Source organism: Erinaceus europaeus, chromosome 3 (genome assembly GCF_950295315.1).
Source record: "Erinaceus europaeus chromosome 3, mEriEur2.1, whole genome shotgun sequence".
NCBI classification, from domain to species: Eukaryota; Metazoa; Chordata; class Mammalia; order Eulipotyphla; family Erinaceidae; genus Erinaceus; species Erinaceus europaeus.
In genome coordinates, this window is record NC_080164.1 from 152,443,161 (window position 1) to 152,469,288 (window position 26,128).

The 26,128-nt window shown below is 41.5% G+C and overlaps 1 protein-coding gene across 2 annotated transcripts in view; it reads left to right on the forward strand.

The window, feature by feature from the left end:
• Positions 1 to 26,128, forward strand: part of BEND4 (BEN domain containing 4) — a 47,828-nt gene that overhangs the window by 13,026 nt on the left and 8,674 nt on the right. For both annotated transcript variants that reach the window (XM_060188116.1, XM_060188118.1), the window contains exon 3: positions 14,988 to 15,079. In XM_060188116.1, coding sequence (XP_060044099.1) covers positions 14,988 to 15,079 — 92 coding nt within the window. The remainder of the gene's footprint in view (positions 1 to 14,987; positions 15,080 to 26,128) is intronic.

The following is a 26,128-nucleotide window of genomic DNA, read 5'->3' on the forward strand; positions in this document are numbered from 1 at the left end:
TAAAGGGAGAGAAAAATGAGAGGAAGGGGAAAAAACAGACAGGCACTTGAAGCACTGCTTGACCACTCGTGAAGCTTCCCCCTTACAAGTGGGTAGTAAGGGCTTGAATCTGGGTCCTTGTTCACCATAATGTGTGCACTCTTCCAGAGGCACTAGCACCTGGTTTCTGTTTTACCCCTCATCCTCTTTAACTAGGGGGAGAAGATAGTGTTCAGGAAATGAACGAACTATAAATACTTTCATCAGCTATTCAGAACTCTGGGTAGGAATTTAGAATGCAAGGGCAAGTGACAAGAGTTATCAGGAATATTGTCTACTTACTAGCACTAAATAATTTGGTATACCATCTGTCTTTGGTAAAGCCTGAGCACATCTGAGGTTCAGCCCACCTCTTCTTTCTTGAGTCTATACTAAATGAAATATGAGATGAGATGAGATGACTCATTGTTGGCCCATAACTCATCAGTTGTTCTTACTACCTGGAAAAGCACAAATGCTGCACTTTGTTGGTCAGATACTGACTGACCCTGGTTGAGATTAGGTCACCATAGTTACTGTGAACATTCCAGTGCTATTTAGAGTCCCTACCCACAGACTTGAACCAGTAGCTGTTTCATATAGAGAAACGGGAATGGTTTTAAATAAATAATCCACACTGAAACCAAACTATATGTAGAAAATCATTTTGATAATTGTGAATAAAAAAGAATTAATGTCAACTGCAGGGATATTAGCTTAGCTATAATAGATTGGCACATGTATTCATTAACTTAGTCCTAGAAGATGAAAACTTGAATTAGTCATCACTTCCCTCTTTTATTTTGTCGAGTTTTTTTTTTTCATTTGTTTTTTGCCTCCAGGGTTATCGCTGGGGCTCGATGCCTGCAATATGAATCCACTGCTCCTGAAGGCCATTTTTCCCATTTCTGTTGCCCTTGTTATTATTGTTATTGCTGCTGTTGTTGATAGATAGAACAGAGAGAAATTGAGAGAGGAGAGGAAGACAAAGGGGGAGGGAAAGATAGACACCTGCAGACCTGATTCACCACTTGTGAAGCCAACCCCCTGCAGGTGGGGAGCCAGGGGCCCAAACTAGGATCCTTATGCTAGTCCTTGAGCTTTGCATCATGTGCACTTAGCCCGCTGTGCTATTGCCTGGCCCCTGTCTTGCTTTTATTAGTGATTTAATATTGATTTATAAAGTTATGAAGTAACAGGTATAATTCCACACCATTCCCAACACCAGAGGTCTGTGTCCCCATGTCCTCCATTGGAAACTGCAGTAGTTCTCCCAAGATCACAGATATGGGTTGAATATAATTTTTATATATTTGCCCCTCTTTCTATGGTCCTGCCTTCTCTTCCTTTGCATAACCATTATGATACCTACCTCCACCCTAAATTTTATTTATTTATTTATTTATATTTATATATTTTTCAAAGGCTCAAAGAGATTCAGTAACCTGCCCAGTCATGTAAGGGACAGAAGCTGAAATTAGCTCAGTCTAATTCTTTTTTTTTAATATTTATTTTATTTATTCCCTTTTGTTGCCATTGTTGTTTTATTGTTGTTGTCGTTGTTGGATAGGACAGAGAGAAATGGAGAGAGGAGGGGAAGACAGAGGGGGGGAGAGAAAGACAGACACCTGCAGACCTGCTTCACCGCTTGTGGAGCGACTCCCCTGCAGGTAGGGAGCCGGGGGCTCGAACCAGGATCCTTCTGCCGGTCCTTGCCCTTTGTGCCACCTGCGCTTAACCCGCTGCACTACAGCCCGACTCCTTATTTATTTATTTATTTATTTATTTATGTATTTATTTATTGAACGAGAGCACTGCTCAGCTCTAGTTTATGGTGGTGCAGGGGATTGAACCTGGCTGCTTTCTCTCCCTTTCTAAGTTGATTTACACCTATTACTACTTCCAAATAGCCTTCCTTTTTCCCTCTTCTCTCTCACAGACCTGATGGGTTTGGAGTCAGAGCCCTCTGGTCATCTCCCCCTAATATTTCTCCCCTTATGGCATTTTGGACCAAAATTCCCTTTGGGGTGCAGAAGGTGGGAGTTCTGGCTTTGTGATTGTAGGAATAGAACAACTGAGAACAGAGATCTTTGGCTGGAATGGAGCTAGGAAGTCTATTTTAGGTCTGCTCCTATAGGCCCATGACTTCAGTAATCTTTGCTTGAGCTTGACAGCTAACATGGACATGGACTAAAAATAATATCAATGTCAGAGTTGAGCATAGGGCTAGAAAGCTGAATTAGGGCAGAGAATAGCTCCCAGATTTGAAGAAAGTATATAAATACAATTAACTGTTTATCACGTTGATCTGACCCAGGGCCCATATGTGTTCTTATTTAGCACAGGAGCCTGTGTAACCTCGGAGTCCCTGTCAGTCTGAGGTCACAGTCCATGGTCACAGCTGGGAACATTCTAGGCTGTACTCATTTCAGGACCAGTCTTCCTCGAGTGGCAGAGTAGGATGACCCAGCCTCCTTTCGGAGAGAAGCGTAGTCCCTATCATTGCTGCTTTATAATCACTGTCCTCACCTCCCAACCTCCATGTTTGACTAATCAACAAGTTAGACTAATTGATCAACCAGGAATCTACTTTTTATTCTGTTAACTTTGAATTGAGGGGGCCAGGTGGTGGTGCACCTGCTTAAGCATACATATTACAGTGGACAAGGACCCGGGTTCAAGTCCTCAGTTCCCCACCTGCAGAGGAAAAGCTTTGCAAGTGATGAAGCAGAACTGCAGGTGTCTCTCTTTCTTTCTATCTCCCCCTTCCCTCTTGATATATATATATAATTTTTTGCCTCCAGGATTATTGCTGGGGTTTGGTGCCTGCACCACAAATCTACTGCTCCTGGAGACCATTTTTCCCACTTTGTTGCCCTTCTTTTATCATTGTTGTGGTTATTATTATGGTTGTTGTTACTGCTGTCATTGGATTGGACAGAGAGAATTGGAGAGAGGAGGGGAAGAAAGAGGGGGGAGAGAAAGATAGACATCTGCAGACCTGCTTCACCACCTGTGAAGCCACTCCGTTGTAGGTGGGGAGCCGGGGGCTCGAACCAGGATCCTTAGGTCAGTCCTTGCGCTTTGCGCCACGTGCGCTTAACCCACTGCGCTACCGCCCAACTCCCCCCTCTTGATTAATGATTGTCTCTATCCAATAAATAAATAAAGATAATAAATTTTTTTTAACTTTGAATTGAGTGGGAAAAGTGGAATCTTGTTTTCAGGTATCTGTTGAATAAAAGGACAGCAAATAATACCGTAGTTTTTCTTATCATCAACATTTTGTAAGCAGTGAATCACCTACATTATTTAGGATCCATGTTCTCTAAGCAGTATTACTACATCTTAATGGTCCCAGTAGGCCTCAGTTGTCCTAGAGGCCAGTTTATTGTCATGGAAGGACCTGGTGCTTCTAGTAGGATCTACCTTTGTGTTATGAGATAATCCTTTTTACAGACAAGCAGGGTGGATGAAAGAACAAAGTAGCAATCAGTAGTTAGCAAGTTAATGACAAGGGCACAGATGAGGGCTAAGAAGGTGTTCCTGAGTCACTTCCCTGCCAATCCAGAGTCATGCTGCTGAACAATTCTTAGTCCTGTTTCATTTTTCCAACTGGGGTGAAGGTATGCCTGAGAGTAGTTCTTGATGTGAGTGTTCAAATGATACAAGCCAACTCCTAGAACTTAGTAATCTTGTAAACCAGTGTTTCCTCAGTAAAAAGAAAAATCGTAAGTAATAAAAATCATAACACAACACTGTATACCCATTAAGCTAGCAAATCTAAGAGATAGCAGATAATGCTGACTGCACTATGGACAACGGGCCGGGCCGTTACATGGCTGCTAGAAAAGGTAAACTGGTACAGCTTCAGAAAATGCAAGACCTATATATATCATTTTGAAAAGTCAGTGTCAATAAAAATTCAATGGTTAAAAAAAGAAATGAAGCTATTAGTCTAAAAGAAAATGTGATTTCTCTTTGGGCAGCTATAATTGGGAAAAAGGAAGGTGAGTTAAACTTCAGCAAAAAATGAGACTGGGGAAAGGTATCATTTTGGGTACCACCTCAGATGAACTTATTGTATTATTACTGTGAAGCGGTCAACAAAGCTTTATCGATTGTCAGGCACATGAAAGTAATGGGCTTGTGGAAAGCACTCCTGTACTTTCCAGAGTTACTGGCATATGTTGGCAATTAGATATTTTATCCCAAAGAAATGACATTATCACATTACTTTTCTATTAGAGTATCAGAGTTAAAATAGAAAGTCTGTGTAAAGGCTTGATTTTAATGTGTGTGTGTGTGTGTGTGTGGTGTGATGTGAGGTAACTTAAAAGGAAAAAGCTACAAAAGAAATAATTTGGATCAAAAGTCTGCAGAGTTGAGAAGTTACTAAACAGGAAAATGACAGAAACTTCTCAATGGAGAGTGTCAGAGTTATCACATTTATTTAGAAAGCTTATACAGTCAACACATAAGAGAACACATAAGCAGGGTATGGATATAAAATGGCATGTTTCATCTAATTTAAGACATCATGGATATAAAGCACCCAGTGCTTTTTAAAATTTATTTATAAAATAAATAACAAGACTATTGGATAAGAGGGGTAAAATTCCACACAATCCCACCACCAGAGTTCTGTATCTCATTGCCTCCCTTGAAAGCTTTTCTATTCTTTATCTCTCTGGGAGCATGGACCAGGGTCATTATGGGTGCAGAAAATGGAAGGCCTGGCTTCTGTAATTGCTTCTCCACTGGACATGGGCAGGTTGATCCATATTCCCAGCCTGGTGTCTATCTTTCACTCCCCCTTTCTGTCCCCTCCTCTCGATTTCTCTCTGTCCTGTCCAACAACAACAACAGCAATGGCAACAATAAGAACAACAAGGGCAACAGAATGGGAATGGCCTCGAGCAGCAGTGGGTTCGTAGTCCAAACACCGAGCCCCAGTGATAACCCTGGAGACAGAAAAGAAAAGAAATGTATTAACAATTTAAACCCACTGTTAAAATTCAGTCAGGTAACAAATTTGACACCTTAAATGTTTAGGTTAAAGGATATGTATGTACTCCCAGTGCTTCATATTCTATTAAGAAAATAATGCAGGTGGCGGGCAGTGGCTCACTTAGTTGAGCGCACATGCTACAGTGCACAGGGCCCAGGTTCAAGCCCCCAATCTTCATTTATGGGCAGTGTAGGTGGGGGGAGTTTCACAAGTGATGAAAGCAGTGCTGCAGTTGTCTTTCTCTCACTGTATCTACCCCTTCCCTCTCTTGATTTATCTCTATCTAATAAATAAAATATAAAAAACTCCAAAAAATAAACACCGAACATCATAATTATGTATTATAGTTGTTATTATAACATGAAGTTCAGAAATTTTAAGATAAGGAAAAGTGTAGATCTTAGAATTATAAAAAAAATTCCCAAAGTTATTCACATTAAAACACCTTGAAATTTCCTGAGTGCAAAGTATAAGGAAGATGTATTTATTGTTAATGCTATGTTTTTTCTTTTTTTCTTTTCCTTATTGGGAGACTAATGGTTGACAGTCAACAGTAAAATACAGTAGTTTGTACATATGTAACATTTCTCAGTTTTCCACATAACAATTCAACCCCCTCTAGGTCCTCCTCTGCCATCATGTTCCAGGACCTGAACCCTCCCCTCACCCCAGTGTCTTTTACTTTGGTGCAGTACACCAACCTCAGTCCAAGTTCTGTTTGTGTTTTCTTATTCTTCACCTTATTTTTATTATTATTAGTTATTCGATAATGATTGACAAGATTGTGGGATAAGAGGGGTACAATTCATACTATTCCCACCACCAGAGTGCCATATCCTATCCCCTCCATTGGGAGCTTCCCTATTTTTTATCCCATAGGACCACATATCTATGGGATGCAGAAGGTGGGAGGTCTGGCTTCTATAATTGCTTCTCTGTTAGACATGTGTTGACAGGTCGATCCATACTCCCAGCCTGTCTCTACCTTTCCCTAGTGGGGTAGAGCTCTGGGGAGGTGGGGTTTCAGGACACATTGGTGATGACATCTGCCCAGAGAAGCCAGGTTGGTGTCATGATAGTATTTTTAGTTTCTGTCTATGAGTTAGACCATCCCAGATCCATCCTTCTCTTTCTGACTTATCTGACTTAGATTGTTAATACTATTAGGGACATTTCTGCTTTTTAAAAAGTCCAGTTAGGATCATCTCAATTCATCCTTATAATTTCACAGATCCATAGCAAATATTATTTCCATTTGTAGACAAAAGTTAAAGCTTGGAAAAATGGGCAAAAGTATACAGATAGTTAGCTATAGAAATAATAGCCCATATTTGTGACATTGGGAGAGCCACTGCAGTTTCCAGTGGAGGAAATGGTGAGAATGGTGTGGAGTGGTACCCCTGTTATTTTGTAAATCACTAATAAAAACAAAAGAAAAAAAAAACTTGGATAAGTGAGGTCTGCGAGAGATTTAGGATTATAAACCAAACCTTTTGACTCCAAGTGGGAATTGTTACCCAATTCTACCCGCAAAGCTTCTCATGATTCATGGTAGTTCTGTAAAGTTTCCATAAACATTGAGTATGAAATATAGAACCATTGCTGCTAGGTGAAATAAAGAGCCTTTGGTCACATCTTTTTAACCAGTCAACACATTAACTTGTTTTATGTCTGTTTTTTACTTAAAGAGACTTTGAGATTTTTTACTTAAAGAGACTTTGAGATATCACGTTGATTGATTAGCATTGAGCGCTTGACCAACAGCACTATAACTCAAGACTAAATGAAATTTACCTTGTATCTTGTATTATCTTCAGGAAGACACTTCTAAGCCTTCGTACATTTCAAAAAAAAAAAAACATAGCTCTTCGAGTCTGTGTTTGGAGTCCATTTTAGAATAACAATATCACTAACAAAAAGCACAAAAACATGGCACTAAAGAGACCATGAAAAAAAACTCTTGTTAGGGGCCATGTGGTGTGGCACACCTGGATAAGAGTACACATTAAAGTGCACAGGGACCCAGGTTCCCTGATACCTACCTGCAGGGGGGAACTTCACAATGGTGAAGTAGGGTTGCAGGTGTGTCTCTGTCTTTTTCCCTATCTACCCCTCCCCTCTCAGTTTCTCTCTGTCTATCCAATAATAAATATATATATTAAGATATATATATTTAAAAAAACACTTGTTACAGTCTGAGAGCTGAAATAGGGAGGCAGAGTGTTACCTTATTCAGTCTGAGCTAGGAAGTTTTGCATCATACAGCTCACATTTTTCAGTGATCTGCATAAGTCTGCAAATGATCACAAGGCTATCAGGAGCCTAGCTGGGGCCATTGTATATAAATTTTAGTGAATACCCAAACTAGCAAATAGTGTTATCTGAAAACAGAGAATCAACTATACTTTTTAATTTATTTTCTCTTTTGTTGCCCTTGTTTTTATATTGTTGTAGTTATGATGTTGTCGTGGTTGGATAGGACAGAAAGAAATGGAGAGAGGAGGCGAAGACAGGGGGAGAGAAAGACAGACACCTGCAGACCTGCTTCACCGCCTGTGAAGCGACTCCCCTGCAGGTGGGGAGCCAGAGACTCGAACTGGGATCCTTATGCCGGTCCTTGCACTTTGTACCACGTGCGCTTAACCCGCTGTGCTACCTACCGCCCAACTCCCTCAACTATTCTCTTAAGGGGCTACAAACTAGAGAATAAATGCCCTACAAACTAGGGCATTAGTCCACCATTATCATCTTCTAAATAAGATAGTATCATTTTGGGGACAATGGTAATTTTACAAGAATAAAAGGTCCTTAAAGTAAATGCATGTAGCTGTGCTGCCAGGTGATCTCATGACCCCACTCCCCCAAACTCATGCCTACATGTGCCTGGGAAAATGCTAGGGAGTCTTCCATCCCTGAGAAGCTTAATAATCATATTTAACATAGTGCTTCTGAGGATAAAGAGAAGTGAGTGTGTTCTGGATAAAGAATTACAGCAAATGATAGCAACAGAGAGGAAGAAAGGCTTGAGTTATTTGTCTTAGAATTTGATAGGAGTACTGACTGCCAATGGGAATGAGATGAAGGGAAACATCAGTGTCAGGTGAAGGGAAAGTTTAAAGTTAAATGTGAATTTGGAGTTTTCCTGCTGCTTGCTGTCTGTGATTTTGATAAACCACCTAGCCATTTGAGTTTCACAATGCCTGTTTTTCAAAGTGAGGTTAATAATAATATAGGAGTGTTGAAAGTGTTAAGTAGTGCCAAGTGTCTACTGAAACTTTCCAGTAAGCACTCAATAAATGGCAAGTTTAATACATAGAGAGGGAATAACAGCTGGGTGACTCAATAATAGAGCACAGGACTTAGAAGCATGAGGTCAAGAATTCGATCCCAGCCACCATATATCCTAGAATGATGCTCTAGTTCTTTCTCTTCCTCTCATAAATAAATTTACAAAAGAAATAAAAGAAATAGGGGGCCAGCGGTAGATCAGCGAGTTAAGCACACATGCCACAAAGCACAGGGGCCAGCATGAGGATCCCGGTTCAAGCCCCCGGCTCCCCAACTTCGCTTAGCAAGAGGTGAAGCAGGTGTCTATATCTTTCTCTCCCCCTCTCTGTCTTCCCCTCCTCTCTTGATTTCTCTCTGTTCTATCCAACAATAGCAACAACAACAACAACCATAATAACAATAAAAGCAACAATAATGGGAAAAATGGCCTCCAGGAGCAGTGGATTCATAGTGCAGGCACTGAGCCTCAGCGATAACCCTGGAGGCGGAAAAGAGAGAGAGAAAGAAAGAGGGGGCCGGTGGTGGTGCAGCTGGTTGAGCACACATGTTACAATGCTCAAGGACCTGAGTTCAAGGTCCAGTCCCCACCTGTAGGGAGGGAAGCTTCACAAGTGTTGAACACTTGTCTGTAGGTGCCTCTCTGCCTTTCTGCTTCTCTATCTCCTCCTTCCTCTCAATTTCTGGCTGTCCCTATCCAATAATAAATAAAGGTAATTTTAAAAAAATAAAAAAACAAAGAAAGAAGCAAACATACATGGAGAGTAACACAGTGGGTGTGCACTAGACTTTCATACTTACGGATTTAGAGGTCCCAGCTTCAGTCCCTAGCATCACCATGTGTTAGAGTTAAGTAATACTTTGGTGTGTTCTCTCTCTCTCTCAAATAAGTGTTTAACAGGAATGTTAACTTCAAAAAGGTATAAACAGAGGGAAGCTGTTCTGTGTGTATAAATACATGAGTCTTTTAAGTGGTTTTCTTAGATCACAAGTGGTATTACCTTTTCACCATTTAGTTAATGATCCAGCCTAGGAACCTCAGATTCATTACTTACTTTCCCACTTCCAGTTACTCTCTGCTCCTCTGGACTCCACCCCTTTTATAGCCATCGGTATAGTCCCTTCTCTTTCCCCACTGATTTTACCTGAGCCTGGCTCATAACATAGTCTGTTGAAAGAGCCACTCAAGAATTTTGCCAGACTCCAGGCTTTCCCAATGCTGAAAAGCTTCACGTGGTGTGGAGAATAAACCCCAACACCCTCTGTGGCACCATGTCCATCACTACCTGAATCTTGTCCTATTCATTTTGGGAACTTCAGTTCCTCACCCTTACTTCCCACCTTAACATCAAATGTCCTGACACCACTAAACCAGCTGTGATTCCTGAGCAGATGTAAGTTTTTAATCTTTTTTTAATCTTTGCTGTTCCCTGGCTCCTGCTGTTCTTGCCTACCTAAGTGCTAGTTTCTTTTTCCTTGAGAAACTACTCATCCTTCGGTAAAGATCAGGTAATGCTGTCTAACAAAATCTCCCCCAGTCACCAGGTAGAATTAAAATTGGTAAAAGTCATGACAGTGTTTGCTATCTATCACCGGGGTGCTTATGTTAAAGTTTCTGGGGGTGGTACTCCTTGTGTGTATGTTTTCCCTGGTGTCCTTGTATGAGAAGCTGGTGATGTATGGTTCTTGAAGGCAGAAAGCAAGTTCAAGTCATCTTTTTGTCCCTAGCTCCTAGCCTAGTGACAAGCATGTGAAAGCATCTACACATGTCAATTAAATTAGACACAAGTCATTGTCATTATCAAAAGTTTAGCCATACCTTGGAGGAATACTTCAAACTCATTTATTTGTAGATAATTACATCTCAGGAACTTATAGCTCACAGAGACAATCTGATGAGGACACTTAAAGGTGATCAAAGCATACAGATGGCATGCTTGTCAATGGACAATAAATAATTTCTATTTCCCTATAAAATTGTATGTGGCATACTTTGAGACAAGTATTTTTGAGTCTTTGAAACCAGTTACAAAGCAGAGTAAGATAAATAATACTTAAAGAATCACAAGAGTAACTCTGATCAAGATTTTGATGCAGTGAGTATTAGTCATTTAAGAGCCAAGCTCCTTTAATATGGGCAAAACAGAATAGGAACAGTTTTCTTTGAAGAGCCTTTCATAATAGTTGTGCAGAAGCAGCCAAGTCAGTAATCAACTAAGTTGTCTCTTTGAGGAATTCACTGGACACCTGGCTATAAAATGATACCTCATATTAGTCAGTATGTACTTAATACGGTCTGTTTTACACTTGTTGTTTCAGGTAATCCTCGCAGTAACTATAAACAAATCATTTGTGTATGAAATAACAAAAGTTAAAGAGGTTAGTGATTTTTCCAGGATCCCATAGTTAACAAGTTCCAGGGAAAAAAAGGGGGAAAAATAGTGCCTAGGATCCACTCTATTTAGTGTTAATTTTTATCTTACTAGCATGATCTTAGACTTGTCTTAGAGACCTGGTTTGTATAAATTTGATTAATATCCCCTGACTGACAAAACAAGTCTTGCAGGTCAGGGGGTGTCTGGTTTTGAGGACAGCACATTCATCTATCGCTTAAATATCAGACAATACGTGTAACCCATCCCTCTCAGTCATCACTCTGTTGATACAAAAGACCTTGAATCTTCACTTTTTTCCTCCCAGGTATTTTACTCTTTCTAGGATTGTTTTATATGCATTTTAAAATACTATTACATAGAAGAGGGAAATGTAGATATTAATATCAGGATAAGCTCTAGAGACATTTGGGGGTACCTTTATACCCTTCCTTCCTTTTGAGAGAACTTTCTTTTTTAAGTATTTTATTTATTTATTGTTGGACAGAGACAGAGAAGTTGGGGGGGGGAATAAATAGGGAGAGAGTGAGACATCTGCAGACCTGCGGTGAAGCTTTCCCCCTGCAGGTGGGGACCAGATACTTGAACCTGGGTCCTTGTGCTCTGTAATGTGTGCGCTTAACCAGGTGCACTACAATTTGGCCCCTAGAAAACTTTCTAGCTTTTGCTTTTTCATATATTTTCACATTAAATCTACTAGATGCTTCTGTTTTTCAGAATGAGTGAGTGGATAAATGAAATCTGCCTAATGGATCTGAATTGGTAGCTTCTCCATCCTTGAGATTAACTTCAGTTTTGTGATTTGCAAACTACGAGGCAACTAAACATGACAGTCTTTGGAGCAGAGTAGGCATCTTGAGGATCCTGTTTGATGTTTCCAATGCTATAAACTGCCTGACGTCATTCCTGTCTTCCAAAGAAGTAGTGTCTGGCTGTGTGGACCCCCCTACAAAGTGCTGGTCCCCTGTCTGTGAGGTTACTGTGTGCTTACTTGGGAACTCCAGGGTGCCCATGGAGTTGCACATTAACAAAACCAAAGGACAAGAGAAAAGGTTCTTTCTCCATGGTTCTGTCTTCAGTGCCCTATGCTTTTGAGCAGGCAGCCCAGTTATGAGTCAGGATAATACCTTTCTTTCATCTTTTGCCCTCACATTGTTAGACCCTTCTCAGTACTAAGTCCTTAAGGAGGAACAACATGATGGTCGGTTTGAGGGTGAGATGTGCTGACAGCTGTCCTAGGGAAATGTGGAAATGTACCCTCATGATAATAACAACCCTGTAAATCAACATTCTCTTGAAGTGATGCTGAAGTTAAAAAAAAAATTTTTTTTTAGGCCTGGCAGTGATGCAAACACATTACTATATACCAGGACTGGGTTGAAGCCATCAGCCCCCACCTGCAGTGAGAAGTTTCACAAGCAGTCAAACAAAGTTGCAGGTGTCTCTCTTTCTCCTCTGTTTTCCCTCTCATCTCAATTTCTCTTTGTTTCTATCAAAGATAAAAGGTAAAAATGGCCATGGGATTTGGGGGTTCATCATGCAGGCACTGAGTCCCAGTGATAATCCTAGTGGTGATAAAATAATGATAATATTTCATAAACCTTATTGGTTGTAAAATATGAATAACAGGTCAAAAGAAATTCATTCAAATCCTGATCAGCCAATGAATGTTTACAGATTTTACAATAACTTTCCAACTAAATTTGAAGTACCAACTTGTATTTGGCACTTGACAGAGCAGTAACGTTTATGGTACATTCATTTGATTCTAATCACAAATGTGATGAGCAGTGTTACGTTTGGGAACCTCGGACTCAGTCTTATATAAAAGAGTCATAGTCATAGAAGTGCAATCCTCGGGGGGTCAGGCGGTAGCCAGCGGGTTAAGCGCACATGGCACAAAGCACAAGGACCAGTGTGAGGATCCCGGTTCGAGCCCCCGGCTCCCCACCTGCAGGGGGTCGATTTGCAAGCTGTGAAGCAGGTCTATAGGTGTCTTTCTTTCTCTCCCCCTCTCTGTCTTCCCCTCCTCTCTCCATTTCTCTCTGTCCTATCCAACAATAACAACAATGGCAACAATAACAATAATGATAACAATAAGGGCAACAAAATGGGGAAAAATGGCCTCCAGGAGCAATGGATTTTGTAGTGCAGGAACCAAGCCCGAGCACTAACCCTGGAGGCAAAACAAAACAAAAACAAAAAAAACCAGAAGAAGTACAATCCTCAAGACCACGTGATTATAGTGAAAAACACAGAATTCAAATGCAAACCATTTGCCCATCTCAAGTCTTGTCCCCTCCCCATTTGATTCCTGGTGCCAAAAGATAACATTCTCACCCACAAAGGCATCAGACATATGTGTTGGGTTTTGTTTTTTTTTTTCAAATTGTTTTACTTGGGAAATAATGATTTACAAGGTAGTTGCTGCCATATGGATAAATGTATCTCCCCATGATAGGTGTCTACCATCCCCACCACCTACTTAAGTCCTTTTCCACCATCATGCACTGGACCCCTGAAGCCCTCTCTACCCTCTTTTCAGACTTCTCCCAAAGTCAAAGTCCTTGACTTTGATACAATAGCCCACACCCAATCCAGGTTTCACCCTGTGTTTGTTTTCCCTTTCTTTTTTTTTTTAATTGTGGTATTTGTTTATTTTGATAGGACAGAGAGAAATTGAGAAGGGAGGGATAGATAGGGAAAGAGAGACACCTGCAATACTGTTTCACCACTCATGAAGCTTCTCTTCTACAGGGGCCAGGGGCTTGAACCCGGAGCCTTGCACACTGTAATATGTGTTCTCAACTGAGTGTGCCACTGCCTGGCTCATTTTCTTTTTTTCTTTTCCCTTGTTTCTTATGTTCCACATAAAAGTAAGATCATCTGGTATTCAGTGGTGTAGATTTCTAATAGGCAGGCTTAATTAGGGGTGCTTGACAGATTGTATTAAGAACTAGTGTGATAAAAAAGGTCTATCATAGGACCTGTACAAGGATCTGAGTTTGAGCCCCCAGGTCCCCACTGCAGGACCCTTCACAAGGAGCAAAGCAGGTCTGCAGGTGTCTATTTTTCTCTCTCCCTCTCTATCTCTTCCTGTCCATTTCTCTCTGTCCTATGCAATAAAACTGAGAAAGTGGCCACCAGGAGCAGTGGATTTGTTGTGCTGGTGGCATCGAGCCCCAGCAATAGCCATGGAAGCAAAAAGGAAAAAAAAAAAAGTCTATTACAAACAGATGCATGTAGACCTTCTTTTGGTTGGTTTTTGTCTTTTTCAGCAAGAGTGGCCTGTGACTGGAGTCTGAAAGACAACAGCTCTCTAGGGATGGATATTTAATAAAATACTTTTTTGGTCAAAAGAAAAATTTTCCTAGCTTACTTTCACTTCCTGCCATTCAAATTCTTTAAAGATTTTTTATTTATTCTGCAATGTGATGCCTTCTTTAAAAAATCCAAAGCTGTTAGCAGTGGATAAAGATGATTATTTCTGTTTGCTATCTTAAGAAGGAAAAAAAAATGGTGAGGAAAACAAGGTGAAGAAAGCCCAGTGGTGATACTTTAAAATTAGGGTTTAGGCTAAATATTTATTATTTTCTTTAGTGTGACAGAAACATCTTAAGAAAACAAACAGCTAAAACAGACTGTGCATAATTCCATGTGTATTAGGTTATTAACTAAGCTACCAGACTTTTAAAGGTAGTTAGTTTAATACTCCTATACTTCATAACCAGATCTGAATAGGACCAGGTCAGTTGAGGCTCTTAAGAGAAAAAAGGATTGAACACTTACAGTGAGAGAACTATACCATCATATATATTTGTATTTGGAAGCAGCCTAAATCACTTGGAATTTCTGCTTTCTGAATGAAGCTGTCATTAAAAATAAGAATTGTAATGTAGGATATAAATAACTAAAGCCAGCAAGTTAGCACCCATGGTGTTACAGCTTAAGTCAGAGTAGACATGTCTCTCCTGTGAACTTTTCATTGATCATTATTCTTGACCCAAATTCATCTTAGAGTAAGTTTAACTTGAAAGTTTTCAGTGAATTGTGCTGAGCCTAAAAATTCTCTCCAAGCCAGAGCATCTGTTCCGCATTTACAAATTGAAATAACCACAGATGTCAATGAAAGAAGATTTTATTTCCCTTGAGAAAATAAGCCCCCCTCTTTTTTTTTTTTTTTTTTTTAGAATTTTGCATCAGAAGTCTTTTTAGACCTTTTCATATATTTTCTTGTTATGGGATAAGTGATGTGTGATCCTTGCCATTTTCCTCCCCAGTGCCCTGCCAGACTGTTTTAGACTACTTGAAGACCGTGCTGCAGCACCACAACCAGCTTCTGATCCCACAGCCAGCCGACCAGCCGAGTGAGGTAGGTCTCCGGTCAACAGACAAACGTAGTTTCATTTAGAATTTCCGTCAGGAGAAACATCTTGATGGTTTATTCATATATGCCACTATAGACTGGCTCTCAAAGTTCATCTCTGACTTTGGGGCTCTTGGATCTGTGAAATGTGGAGAAAGATCACCTGTGGAATTAACTCTTCTCTGAACAGGAAAAAAGGAAATAGCAGTTTGTATAGTGTGGGCAACTTTTCCACCATTCTTTTGGTCAGACAGACCAGAATTGAGATATACACACTTGTCACCCCTTCAGGCAGAGCTGCTATTTTTATTAGTTTGGTTGGTTGGCTTGCTGCTGGGGCTTTCCAGCCTTCATTATTTCACTACCCTCAGTGTACCATTTTGTTTTATTTTTCTTTTTTTCACTACAGTGCAGGTGATGCTAGGGATTAAACCTGAGACTTCAGATTCTCAAGCATAAAATCTCTTGCCCTTTTTTTTTTTTTTTTTTGCTTTTTCCCAGAGAGACAACACAGTACCCAGTACCACTTCACCACTTGTGAAGCTTTCACTTTGCATGATGCTCCCATGTGATGCTGGTGGCTAAAACCTGGGTCCTCCCACATGGTCAGGGGTGTTCTCTACCCAGTCAGCAATCTTCTAGCCCTATAGTTGGTATTATCCATTGTTCTTCTCCAGGGCATCCTCATGCTGATTAAGACTATTGAGCATTTAGTGAGTGTTTCCCTAGACATTAGGGCCCCCGAACATAAGTATTTTTCTTCCTCATATAGAAGGCATGGTCTGCTTTGAGAAAGATGTTAAATATGTCTGTTAAATATTACATGTTTTTATAGGATTTTCAAGGTCAGCCCTGACTGTTTTATGAGCTTTAAAGCCTAAAATACTTTCTTAAGGGGTGATAGGTGTCTTGAATTGATAACAACAGCAAACAATCTCAGTTACTGAATTTCCTTGTCATGGAAAGAAAGGTAAACTGTTCATGCTGGTGACAGTAAGATGTTGAGCCTGTGCACACCCATCTATTGGTAGTTTCTGTGTCTAGGTAAAATCATCTTAAAATCCCCCCCAAAAAAATCTTAAAGCCGTGGAGCTTACCAATTAGTAGCTCCAGCTGCACACACGTTACTGTGCTTCTCTGCTAAAGAAGTCAGTGCCATCCAGGCTTCTGCACATAAGAGACAGGGAATGTGGGATCAGTTTAGTATAGATTGAGCCCTTGCTTCCAGGTGTGGCCCCAGGACTGTCAACACACAATTTTTCTTCTCTTGAATTCAGAATAAAAAGGGGGGGGAGAGAAGGGTACCAAGTTGAATTTAATTCACTAAATTCTGCCACAGTGATTTCTCTCTGCATATACCTCCCTGCACCCCAAAGAAAGCAGTGTCTCCTCAGCAGTGCTGACTGGTACATGCTTGTTCTGCGGCACAGCTCTGCCTCTCTTTACTGGAACTTTGTGGTATCAGTGATTCCTTACCTTGTGCACCAGTGTCCTTCCTATTGGGTTATTCCCCTGAGTATCAAACACTCTGGTTTTCCCACCCTGGAAATAAACCTTCATTGAGTCATTCTCCCACTCTTAATTGTTAATTATCTCTCTCCTTTCATCACCCAGAGCATCCTCTTTGGCACCTTCATTCTCCAGCAAGATTCATCTCACCCCTTGAAGGACAGGCCCAGGTCTCAAGCCCATGCCTACTAAAGAAGTACTTGCTCTATGGTGACCTCATTTTTAAGTGATTAGTCACTTAAAATGTGGTCTATGTTCTTTATTCTTAGTCTCCAAGTCCCATTTGCTCTTCCATCCTCTGTAATCTAACTCCTTCCCCACAGTGGCTTTCCAGCCATCTTATCCAGGACCTGCTTCTAGCCTGGCTCATCCCTGGCACCTCACTCTGCTTCCTCCATGCTCACCCATTGCCTTGATCTTGCCTTAGACAACTTTTCCATCCACTATTTTCCAGAGTTATTTGTGTGTGTTTATGAGGGAGAAAGGGGGGAGCACCACTCCACTGAATATGGTGCTGTGACTAGAACAATGTGCTTTACAGAGGGGAGTCCTGTGCTATGTCTGCTAGGCTGCCTCCCTGGCATTCTCCAGAGCTGCATCCTTCATCTCCTCACTCTGCTTTTTCTCCAGTCTCTTTGTGCATCAGCTCTGGGTAATAACATGCCCCAGGTCTCGCTTTAGACCAGTGTGTCTGCTTGCTTGGCTGCCAGTGGAATGCCCATGCTCTTGACCCCCTCCCCCCAGTACCTTTCTCACTCCTGACTTCTCCGTAAAAGCAGCACTGACCCCAGGCAAATGAGTTGTTTCTGAGACATCACTGACTCACCTCTTTCTCCTTCCCTGATCCATTCATCTTTATAGCCACACTCGGTAATCTCTCTTCTCGGATGAGTGTCTACTCATCACTTTCTGCTTACTACTGCAGTACATCATTCTTCTGTTCTTCACAGTCAAAAGCCAGTTTTTGTTGTTGTTTTTTTTTTTCTAAAAAATTCAAAATTAATGTCACATGCTTAAAACCGTTTGATTGTTTTCAAAATGAGTCCACATTCTATAACTTGACATTTCTACTTTACAAATATCATAACTGAAAAGCCCTCTTCCTCCAAACAGCTCTTCCTGGTTGCTACACTCCCTCTGCTCAGTTTGCATGTTCATAAGATTAACTCAGAATAAGTTTAGTAGTCTGGCTGCCAGTCTGCAAAAACTAAGTAAATACAGTTCTTATTTCTTTCAAATTGATTCACCATTAGGTCAGTTTAATAACCTTCTAGTAGCTAGTCAGAATTCTTTATAAACATGTAGAGGAAATACCAGCATTTTCTATGGGAGTGTCTAAGTTTTTATTACATGTCATCAGAATTATTACTACACTCTTCTTTCTTGCACTTTTTTAAAAATATGTTATTTATTTTTATTTTATTTTTATTTATAAAAAGGAAACATTGACGAAACCATAAGATAAGAGGGGTACAACTCCACACAATTCCCACCACCAGAACTCCGTATTCCATCCCCTCCCATAATAGCTTCCTATTCTTTAACCCTCTGGGAGTATGGGCCCAAGATCATTGTGGGATGCAGAAGGTTGAAGGTCTGGCTTCTGTAATTGCTTCCCCACTGAACATGGACATTTACAGGTCGATCCATATTCCCAGCCTGTCACTCTCTCTCTGTAGTGGGGAAGGGCTCTGGGGAAGCAGAGCTCCAGGACACATTGGTGGGGTTGTCTGTCCAGGGAAGTCTGGTTGGCATCATGCTAGCATCTGGAACCTGATGGTTGACAAGAGAGTTAACGTACAAAGCCAAACAAATTGTTGACCAATCATGGACCTAAAGGCTGGAATACTGCAGATGAAGTATTGGGGGGTCCTCCATTTTGTAGATAGCTAGTAAGCATATTTTAGTTAAATTTCCAAGGGGCTAGAGCTATACTAATGGGGTTTTTGGGTTTTTTTTTTTGTTTGTTTTTGTTTTTGTTTTGCTTGAGCCTGAAATCTTATATGCAGGTGGATCCTAATTATTGTCTTGGGAGATGATGTCATGGCTGGGAAAAGGACCAGAAAACTGGATCAGGGAAGAAAGTAACTTCCTAATATGGGAAAGGGGTGTAAATATTGTTGACGGTAAACCCCATTGATTTGATGTGATCTGGGGCCCATAATCAGCTTAGGAGGCTATGTGACCTCTGCATCCCTGTAGATCTGAGCTCACATTCTGTGGTCATGAGTAGGAACATTCCATGCTGGCCCAATATAGACCCATGTTTCTCAGGTATAGCATAGAGTATGTTGCCCATCCTCCCTTCAGAGGATGGAACATTCTCTACCAATGTTGATCCAAGTTGAAGGCAGGGTCCTATGGGGGCCCATAAAGGGGTCTGTTGTACTACACTCTTCTTATTGTCATTTCAGGCATGTGTACGTGTCCTCATTAGTGATAACAATCATATTTTATTTCTGTTAACTGCTAAAAGTATGAGAATTTAACCCATGATGCAAAATATTATGGGTTGTGTTTGGAGTATAAATTTTCTCTTTTTCGTGAAGAAAACTACTTCTAAATGATATTTTTATATTTCATGAAAACTACATTCTGTGTGGAGCTACTACATTTCAGAAGAACTCTTGCAAAGAGAGACTCATGCCTGAGGCTACTAAGTCCCAAATCCAATCCCCTGCACCACCATCAGCCAGAGCTGAGTAGTGCTCTGGTAAAAACATAAAAAGAGGGAGTCAAGCAGTAGTGCAGCGGGTTAAGCGCACGTGACGCAAAGCGTTAACGGACCGGTGTAAGGATCCCAGTTCGAGCCCCCAGCTCCCCACCTGGAGGGATTCACTTTACAGGCGGTGAAGCAGGTCTGCAGGTGTCTATCTTTCTCTCCCCCTCTTTGTCTTCCCCTCCTCTCTCCATTTCTCTGTCCTATCCAACAATGACATTAATAACTACAACAATAAAACAACAAGGGCAACAAAAGGAATAAATAAATAAAATAAATATTTTTTAAAAACTTAAAGAGTTGGGGGGTTGGGCACAGCAAGTTAAGCACACATGGCGCAAAGCGCAAGGACTAGTATAAGGATCCCGGTTGGAGCCCCCGGCTCCCCACCTGCAGGGGGATAGCTTCACAAGTGGTGAAGCAGGTCTGCAGGTGTCTATCTTTCTCTCTCCCTCTCTGTCTTCCCCTCCTCTCTCCATTTCTCTCTGTTCTATCCAACAATGATGACATCAGTAACAACAACAATAATAACCACAACAATAATAAAACAACAAGGGCAACAAAAAGGGAAAAACAAGAAAAAAACTTTTTAAAAGTGCTTTCAGGTTATTGGGTAGAACAGAGAGAAATTGAAAGAGATGAGGAAATGCAAAGACACCTGCAGGTCTGCTTCACCACTTGTGAAGTGACCCCCCCCCCTGCAGGTGGTGACCTGGGGGCTCGAAGTGGCAACCTTGCATGGGTCCTTGAGTTTCATACTGTGTGTGCTTATTCTTTTTTTTTTTCCCCCTCTAGGGTTATTGCTGGGCTTGGTGCCTGCACCATGAATCCACCGCTCCTGGAGGCCATTTTTTTCCCCCTTTTCTTGCCCTTGTTGTTGTAGGATAGGTGCTTGTGTGTTGTAGGATAGGTGCTTGTGTGTTCTTTGTATAGGTTTATAAGAGAAACTGCTGAATTACATGATAGATCCTTTTCTTGTGTTCTGGCGACCTTCCCTGCCTCCCCCAATTTTTGGATAAGACAGAGAAATTGAGATGGGAGAGGAAGACAAAGAGGGCAAGATAAGATACCTGCAGACCTGCTTCACCGCTTGTGAAGCAGAGCCCCCCGCCCCACAGGTGGGGAGCTGGGGGCTCAAACTGGGATCCTTAAGCAGGTCCTTGTTTCATACTATGTGCACTGAACTGGGATCCTTAAGCAGGTCCTTGTTTCATACTATGTGCACTGAACCCGGTGCACTACCCACCCACCCCACATTAACTATTTAACATATTAACTATTTAGAAGTGTTCATCTTCCCCCACATCCTCACTAGCACTTGCTGTTTCTTCTTGCTGTTTCTTCAGTTCTGGTTAATGGTGGTATGGGGACTGAACCTGAGACCTCAGAGTCTGAGAGTCTGCATAACCATTACGTTATCTGTCTTTCCCACTCTCTTGTCTGATATATGACGTAATCACAGGCGTAAGTCTCACTGTTGTCTTAACTTGCATTTCTCTCATAATCAGTTACTTTGCTGTACATATTTTTATTTGCCACCTGTATATTGTTTTAGTAAAAATTTTACCCAGATCCTCTCCAATTTTTTCCTAATTATTATTATTGGCTTAGGTTTTGTTTTATAACCAGAACACTGCTCAGCTCTGGCTTATGGTGGTGGCAGTGCATGGGATTAAACCTGGGACCTTGTAGTCTCAGGCAAGAGATTTTTTTACATAACTATTATGCTATCGCCCCCACCCATTCTCCCCATTTTCTTCTTTTTTTAAAAAAAAAAATTTATTTATTTATTTATTCCCTTTTGTTGCCCTTGTTGTTTTTTATTGTTGTTGTAGATATTATTGCTGTTGTTGATGGATAGGACAGAGAGAAATGGAGAGAGGAGGGGAAGACAGAGAGGGGGAGAGAAAGACACCTGCAGACCTGCTTCACTGCCTGTGAAGCGACTCCCCTGCAGGTGGGGAGCCAGGGGCTCGAACCGGGATCTTTACGCTGGTCCTTGAGCTTTGTGCCACATGCGCTTAACCCACTGCGCCACCGCCCGACCCCCAGTGTGTGTGCTTATTCTTTTGCACCACCACCCAGCCCTGAGCTAGTTTTTTCTTTAAAGAATTGTTTCTTTATTGACACGAGGAAAGGAGAACCAAAGCACTACTCTGGTATACACACTCTTAGGATTTTTCTTATTGTTGTGGGCACCTCACAACTCTGGGCTGACTTTTTAGATAGATTAGATTAGACTAGATTAGATTAGTAGATAAATAGACGAAGACACACAAAACACTGAAGATTCCCCAAATGCCATAGTACTCCAAAGTGGTGTGCATTGACTTGAGCCCAGATTACATGCATGGCAGGGCAGGAGCCCTTTCAGAGGAACTGTCTCACCTACTCCTATACTGCTTTATAAAAATATTTTAAGGGAGTTGGGTGGTAGCGCAGCAGGTTAAGCACACGTGGTGCAAAGCACAGGGAGCGGTGTAAGGATCCCGGTTTGAGCCTCCGGCTCCCCACCTGCAGGGGAGTCACTTCACAGGTGGTGAAGCAGGTCTGCAGGTGTCTATCTTTCTCTCCCCCTCTCTGTCTTCCCCTCCTCTCTCCATTTCTCTCTGTCCTATCTAACAACGACGACATCAGTAACAACAACAAGAATAACTACAACAACAATAAAAAGACAACAAGGGCAACAAAAGGGAAAATAAATTACAAAAAAAATTTTAATATATTTTATAATTTTATTAGTGATTTAATATTGATTTATAAAATTATGAGATAAAAGGGATATAATTCCACACCATTCCCACTACCAAAGTTGTGTGTCCCTATTCCCTTCACTGGGAACTACAGCAGGTCTCCCAAGGTCACAGATACGGATTGACTGTTATTTCTGTAACTGTGCCTTTATTGACATATATCTTTGGCTATTTTTTTATGGCTCTGTCTTCTTTTCCTTTATAAGTAACACCTACTACCACTTTTTTAAATTATTATTTTTAACAATTTTTATTATTGGATAGACACAGAGAAGTTGAGAGGGGAGGATGAGAAAGAGAGGGGAGAGACAGAGAAACAACTACAGCCCTGCTTCACCACTTCTGAAGTTTTCCCCTGCAGATGGGGACCAGGGGCTGGCACCTGGGTCCTTGTGCACTGTAATGTGAGCACTTAACCAGGTGCGCCACCGCCTGGCCCCATACCTACTACTACTTTGATTTTTTTTTTTTTTTTTTTGCCTCCAGGGTTATTGCTGGGGCTCGGTGCCTGCACTACGAATCCACCGCTCCTGGAAGCTATTTTTCCAATTTTGTTGCCCTTGTTGTACTTGCTGTAGTTGTTATTGTTGTCATAGCTGTTGTTAACCAACAACAACACCTACTACTTTTAAGTGTCCTTCCCTTTTTCTTTTTTTTTCCTCTTCCCTCCCTTGGTCCTGATGGAATTGGAGTTCAGAGTCCTCTGGTCATCTCCCCCAAGTATTTTTCCCCTTCTGGAGTTTTGGACTAAAATTCTTCTTGGGGGTCCAGAAGGTGGGAATTCTGGCTTTGTGATTGTAGGAATAGAATAGGTGAGAATAGGAATATTAGGGTGGAGTAAAGCTAGGAAGTCTATTTTAGGTCTGCTCCTATGGGCCCATGACTTTAGTAATCTTTAGTAATCTTTGCTTGGGCTTGATAGCTAACATGGACATGGACTAAAAATATTATTGTTGTCAGTGTTGAGCATAGGGCTAGAAAGCTGAATTAGGGCAGAGAGTAGCTCCCAAATTTGAAGAAAGTATATAAATACAATTAACTGTTTATCACGTTGATCTGACCCAGGGCCCATATGTGTTCTTATTTAGCACAGGAGCCTGTGTAACCTCGGAGTCCCTGTCAGTCTGAGGTCACAGTCCATGGTCACAGCTGGGAACATTCTAGGCTGTACTCATTTCAGGACCAGTCTTCCTCGAGTGGCAGAGTAGGATGACCTAGCCTTCCTACAGAGAGCAGGGAAGTCCTTACCATTGCCACTTTAGAGAGAGGGCAAGGTCCTTGAGAGACCCACAAAAGGGCTTATGAGGGTTCATAATGACCAGTGACTATGGAGAGAGGGATCTAATAGAGGTTTAGGCCCATTGAAAAGATCTTACTCATTTATTCGTTTATCTCTTTATTTTTATTAGAGAGAGAGAGAGACACTGGCACACCTTTCAGCTCTGGTAGATAGTGGTGCTAGGAGATTGAGCCCACAGCCTCAGGCATGCAAGTCCAAAACTCTTTTAACACTTGGATTTCTCCCCAGCCCATGTTTTAAACTTTGCCAATTTATATTCATCCGAAGCTCTTCAAATGCCCTGGAACCATAGCAATATAAAGAGAATAGGAGCTCTTCACTGTAGCCACCATTTTTAAGTTTAGTCTGCTTTGTGCCAGCCTTTGGTAGTGCTAACCACATAAATCAACAAACAGACAGCTGTTTATTGATTTACTCGGTGTTGGGCACTATTCTGGACCCTGGGAAAACTGAATAAAGTAAATAAAAAATCCCATTCCTGGGGGCCAGGCAGTGACACTCTGAGTTAAGCACATAAAGTTCAGGGACCAGGGATCCCCAGTTCAAGCCCCTGGCTCCCCACCTGCAGGGGGGTTGCTTCACAAGCAGTGAAGCAGGCCTGTGGGTGTCTGTCTTTCTCCCCCCCCCCATCGTCCCCTCCCTTCTCAGTTTCTCTGTCCTATCCAATAAAAGTGGGGGGGGGGTAGGGGGCCGTGGAATGAAAAAGGCCACTAGGAGCAGTAGAATCATAGTGATGGCACCAAGCCCCAGCAATAACCCTGGAGTGAGGGTGGGGGGGAGGGGAGAAAATCCCAGTCTTGACCAGGAAAATAACTCAGTTGATAAAATGCAGGACTTGCATTCCTGAGACTTCTCCCATTCAATCCCCAGCTTCATGTGTGCCAAAGTGGTGCTCTGGATTTTTTCTCTTTCTTGTTCCCTCTCATATGAAACTCTTCTGCTATTTGAAGTAAATAAACTTAAGTCTTGCAAGACTGGGGAGATAGCATAATGGTTATGCAAAAAGCCATTCACACTTGAAGGCACCATAGGTCTCAAGTTCAATCCCCAGCACCAACACCATAAGCCAGAGCTGAGCAGTGCTTTGGTAAATTAAAATAAATAAATAAATCTTAGAAAAACAGAAAATCAGGGCGCCAGGAGATGACTCACTTGTAAAACACATGCTTAGCTTTCTTGTGCGTGCACAAGAACTCGGTTCAAGCCCCCAGCTGTCACATGAAGTGCATGGGGAAGTGACACAGACAGTGGAGCAATACTGTGGTATTTGTCTTTCTCTCTGTGTGTCTCTATCAGGAGTAATGGAATTCTCTTCCATGGTATCTGCTTCCCCCCAGCCATCTCTCTCTGTTCTATGTCTTTGTGAGAGACACCACCATTTCACATGGGGATCATGTCTCCCACACACTGGCTCATTGAATAAGTTGTTTGACTGCCTCAATTCTGTCACTTGTCCTCAATTCTGCATTTTTTTTTTTGCCTCCAGGGTTATTGCTGGGGCTCAGTGCCTGCACTATGAATCCACTGCTCCTGGGGCTATTTTTTCCCCTTTTGTTGCCCTAGTTGTTTTCTATCGTTGTTGTGGTTATTATTATTGTTGTTGTAATTGGTGTCATCGTTGTTGGATAGGACAGAGAGAAATGGAGAGAGGAGGGAAAGATGGGGGGAGAGAAAGAAACCTGCAGACCTACTTCACCACTTGTAAAGTGCCCCCACCCTCAGAGGTGGGGAGCTGGGGGCTCCAACCAGGATTCTTATGCCCATGCTTGCGCTGTATGCCATGTGCACTTAATCTGTTGCGCTACCACCCAACCCCCCCAGTTCTGCATTTTTGACCTGAGTTTCCATTTCTGCTGCCATCTCTCAGCCCCTGTCATGAAACAGCAACCTGGACCCAGGAAATGTCTGAAACTCCTAGGTTCCTGCCATTTCTTGGCCACAGCACAGAGCCCGTTTAATTTAATTCTTCCTATTTTGTAGATGGAGAAACTTTTGTCCAACAAGTTGAAGCAACTTGCTCAAGAAATACATCAAATAAGACCTTAAAGATTCAGGGCTAACCCAGGCTGGCTCCAAATTAAAAATGCAAATCATGCATCTTAGCCACTTCCTTTTAAAGAGAAATGAAGTCACACTGTTGCTAGTTCAAAGTACAAGTGCTGCGGTGATGAGTTCCCAAGTGTTTTTATCCACATCTGCAGGCCTCTTTCCTAGTGTCTTAGTCTATACCATTTTCCCTTTCCAGTGCTTAACTAAACAAACCACTTTTTTAAAAAAATAAAACCCTGTCAGATCTAAACAGTGCCAGATTTGTAACCTGTAGTAAATTTGCAGAGTTATAAAACAGACTAGAGTTTTCCCTTCTTTATTTTGTACACCTTAATTACTGGGGAAGGAGTACATTAAAACTGAGACCATGAGTTAATTAATTTGTCCAGGACTATAGAATTTTATGGACAGCCAGAACTAAAATAATGGTTGTGTAGGTGCAATTGACTAAACATGGCTTAAAAATGTTACAGAAATTCCTGTAATTAGTCCCATTGCAGCTATTTAGCCTGGGAATTTTATAGCAGACGTAAATTATGAAGGTGAAAAGTAAGAAAAAATTTGAGTTGACATAGTGGCATTTGCAGAAGCTATAATTTGAGGAAACCTGGTTTGCATTATTATTAACTTACTTTTTCCAGTTTCCACAAATTCCCCCTTTCAGAATTCACTCTTTAATGATAATTTCAGTGCAATGGCTAACAGGTGTGTTGGATGCAGTAGGC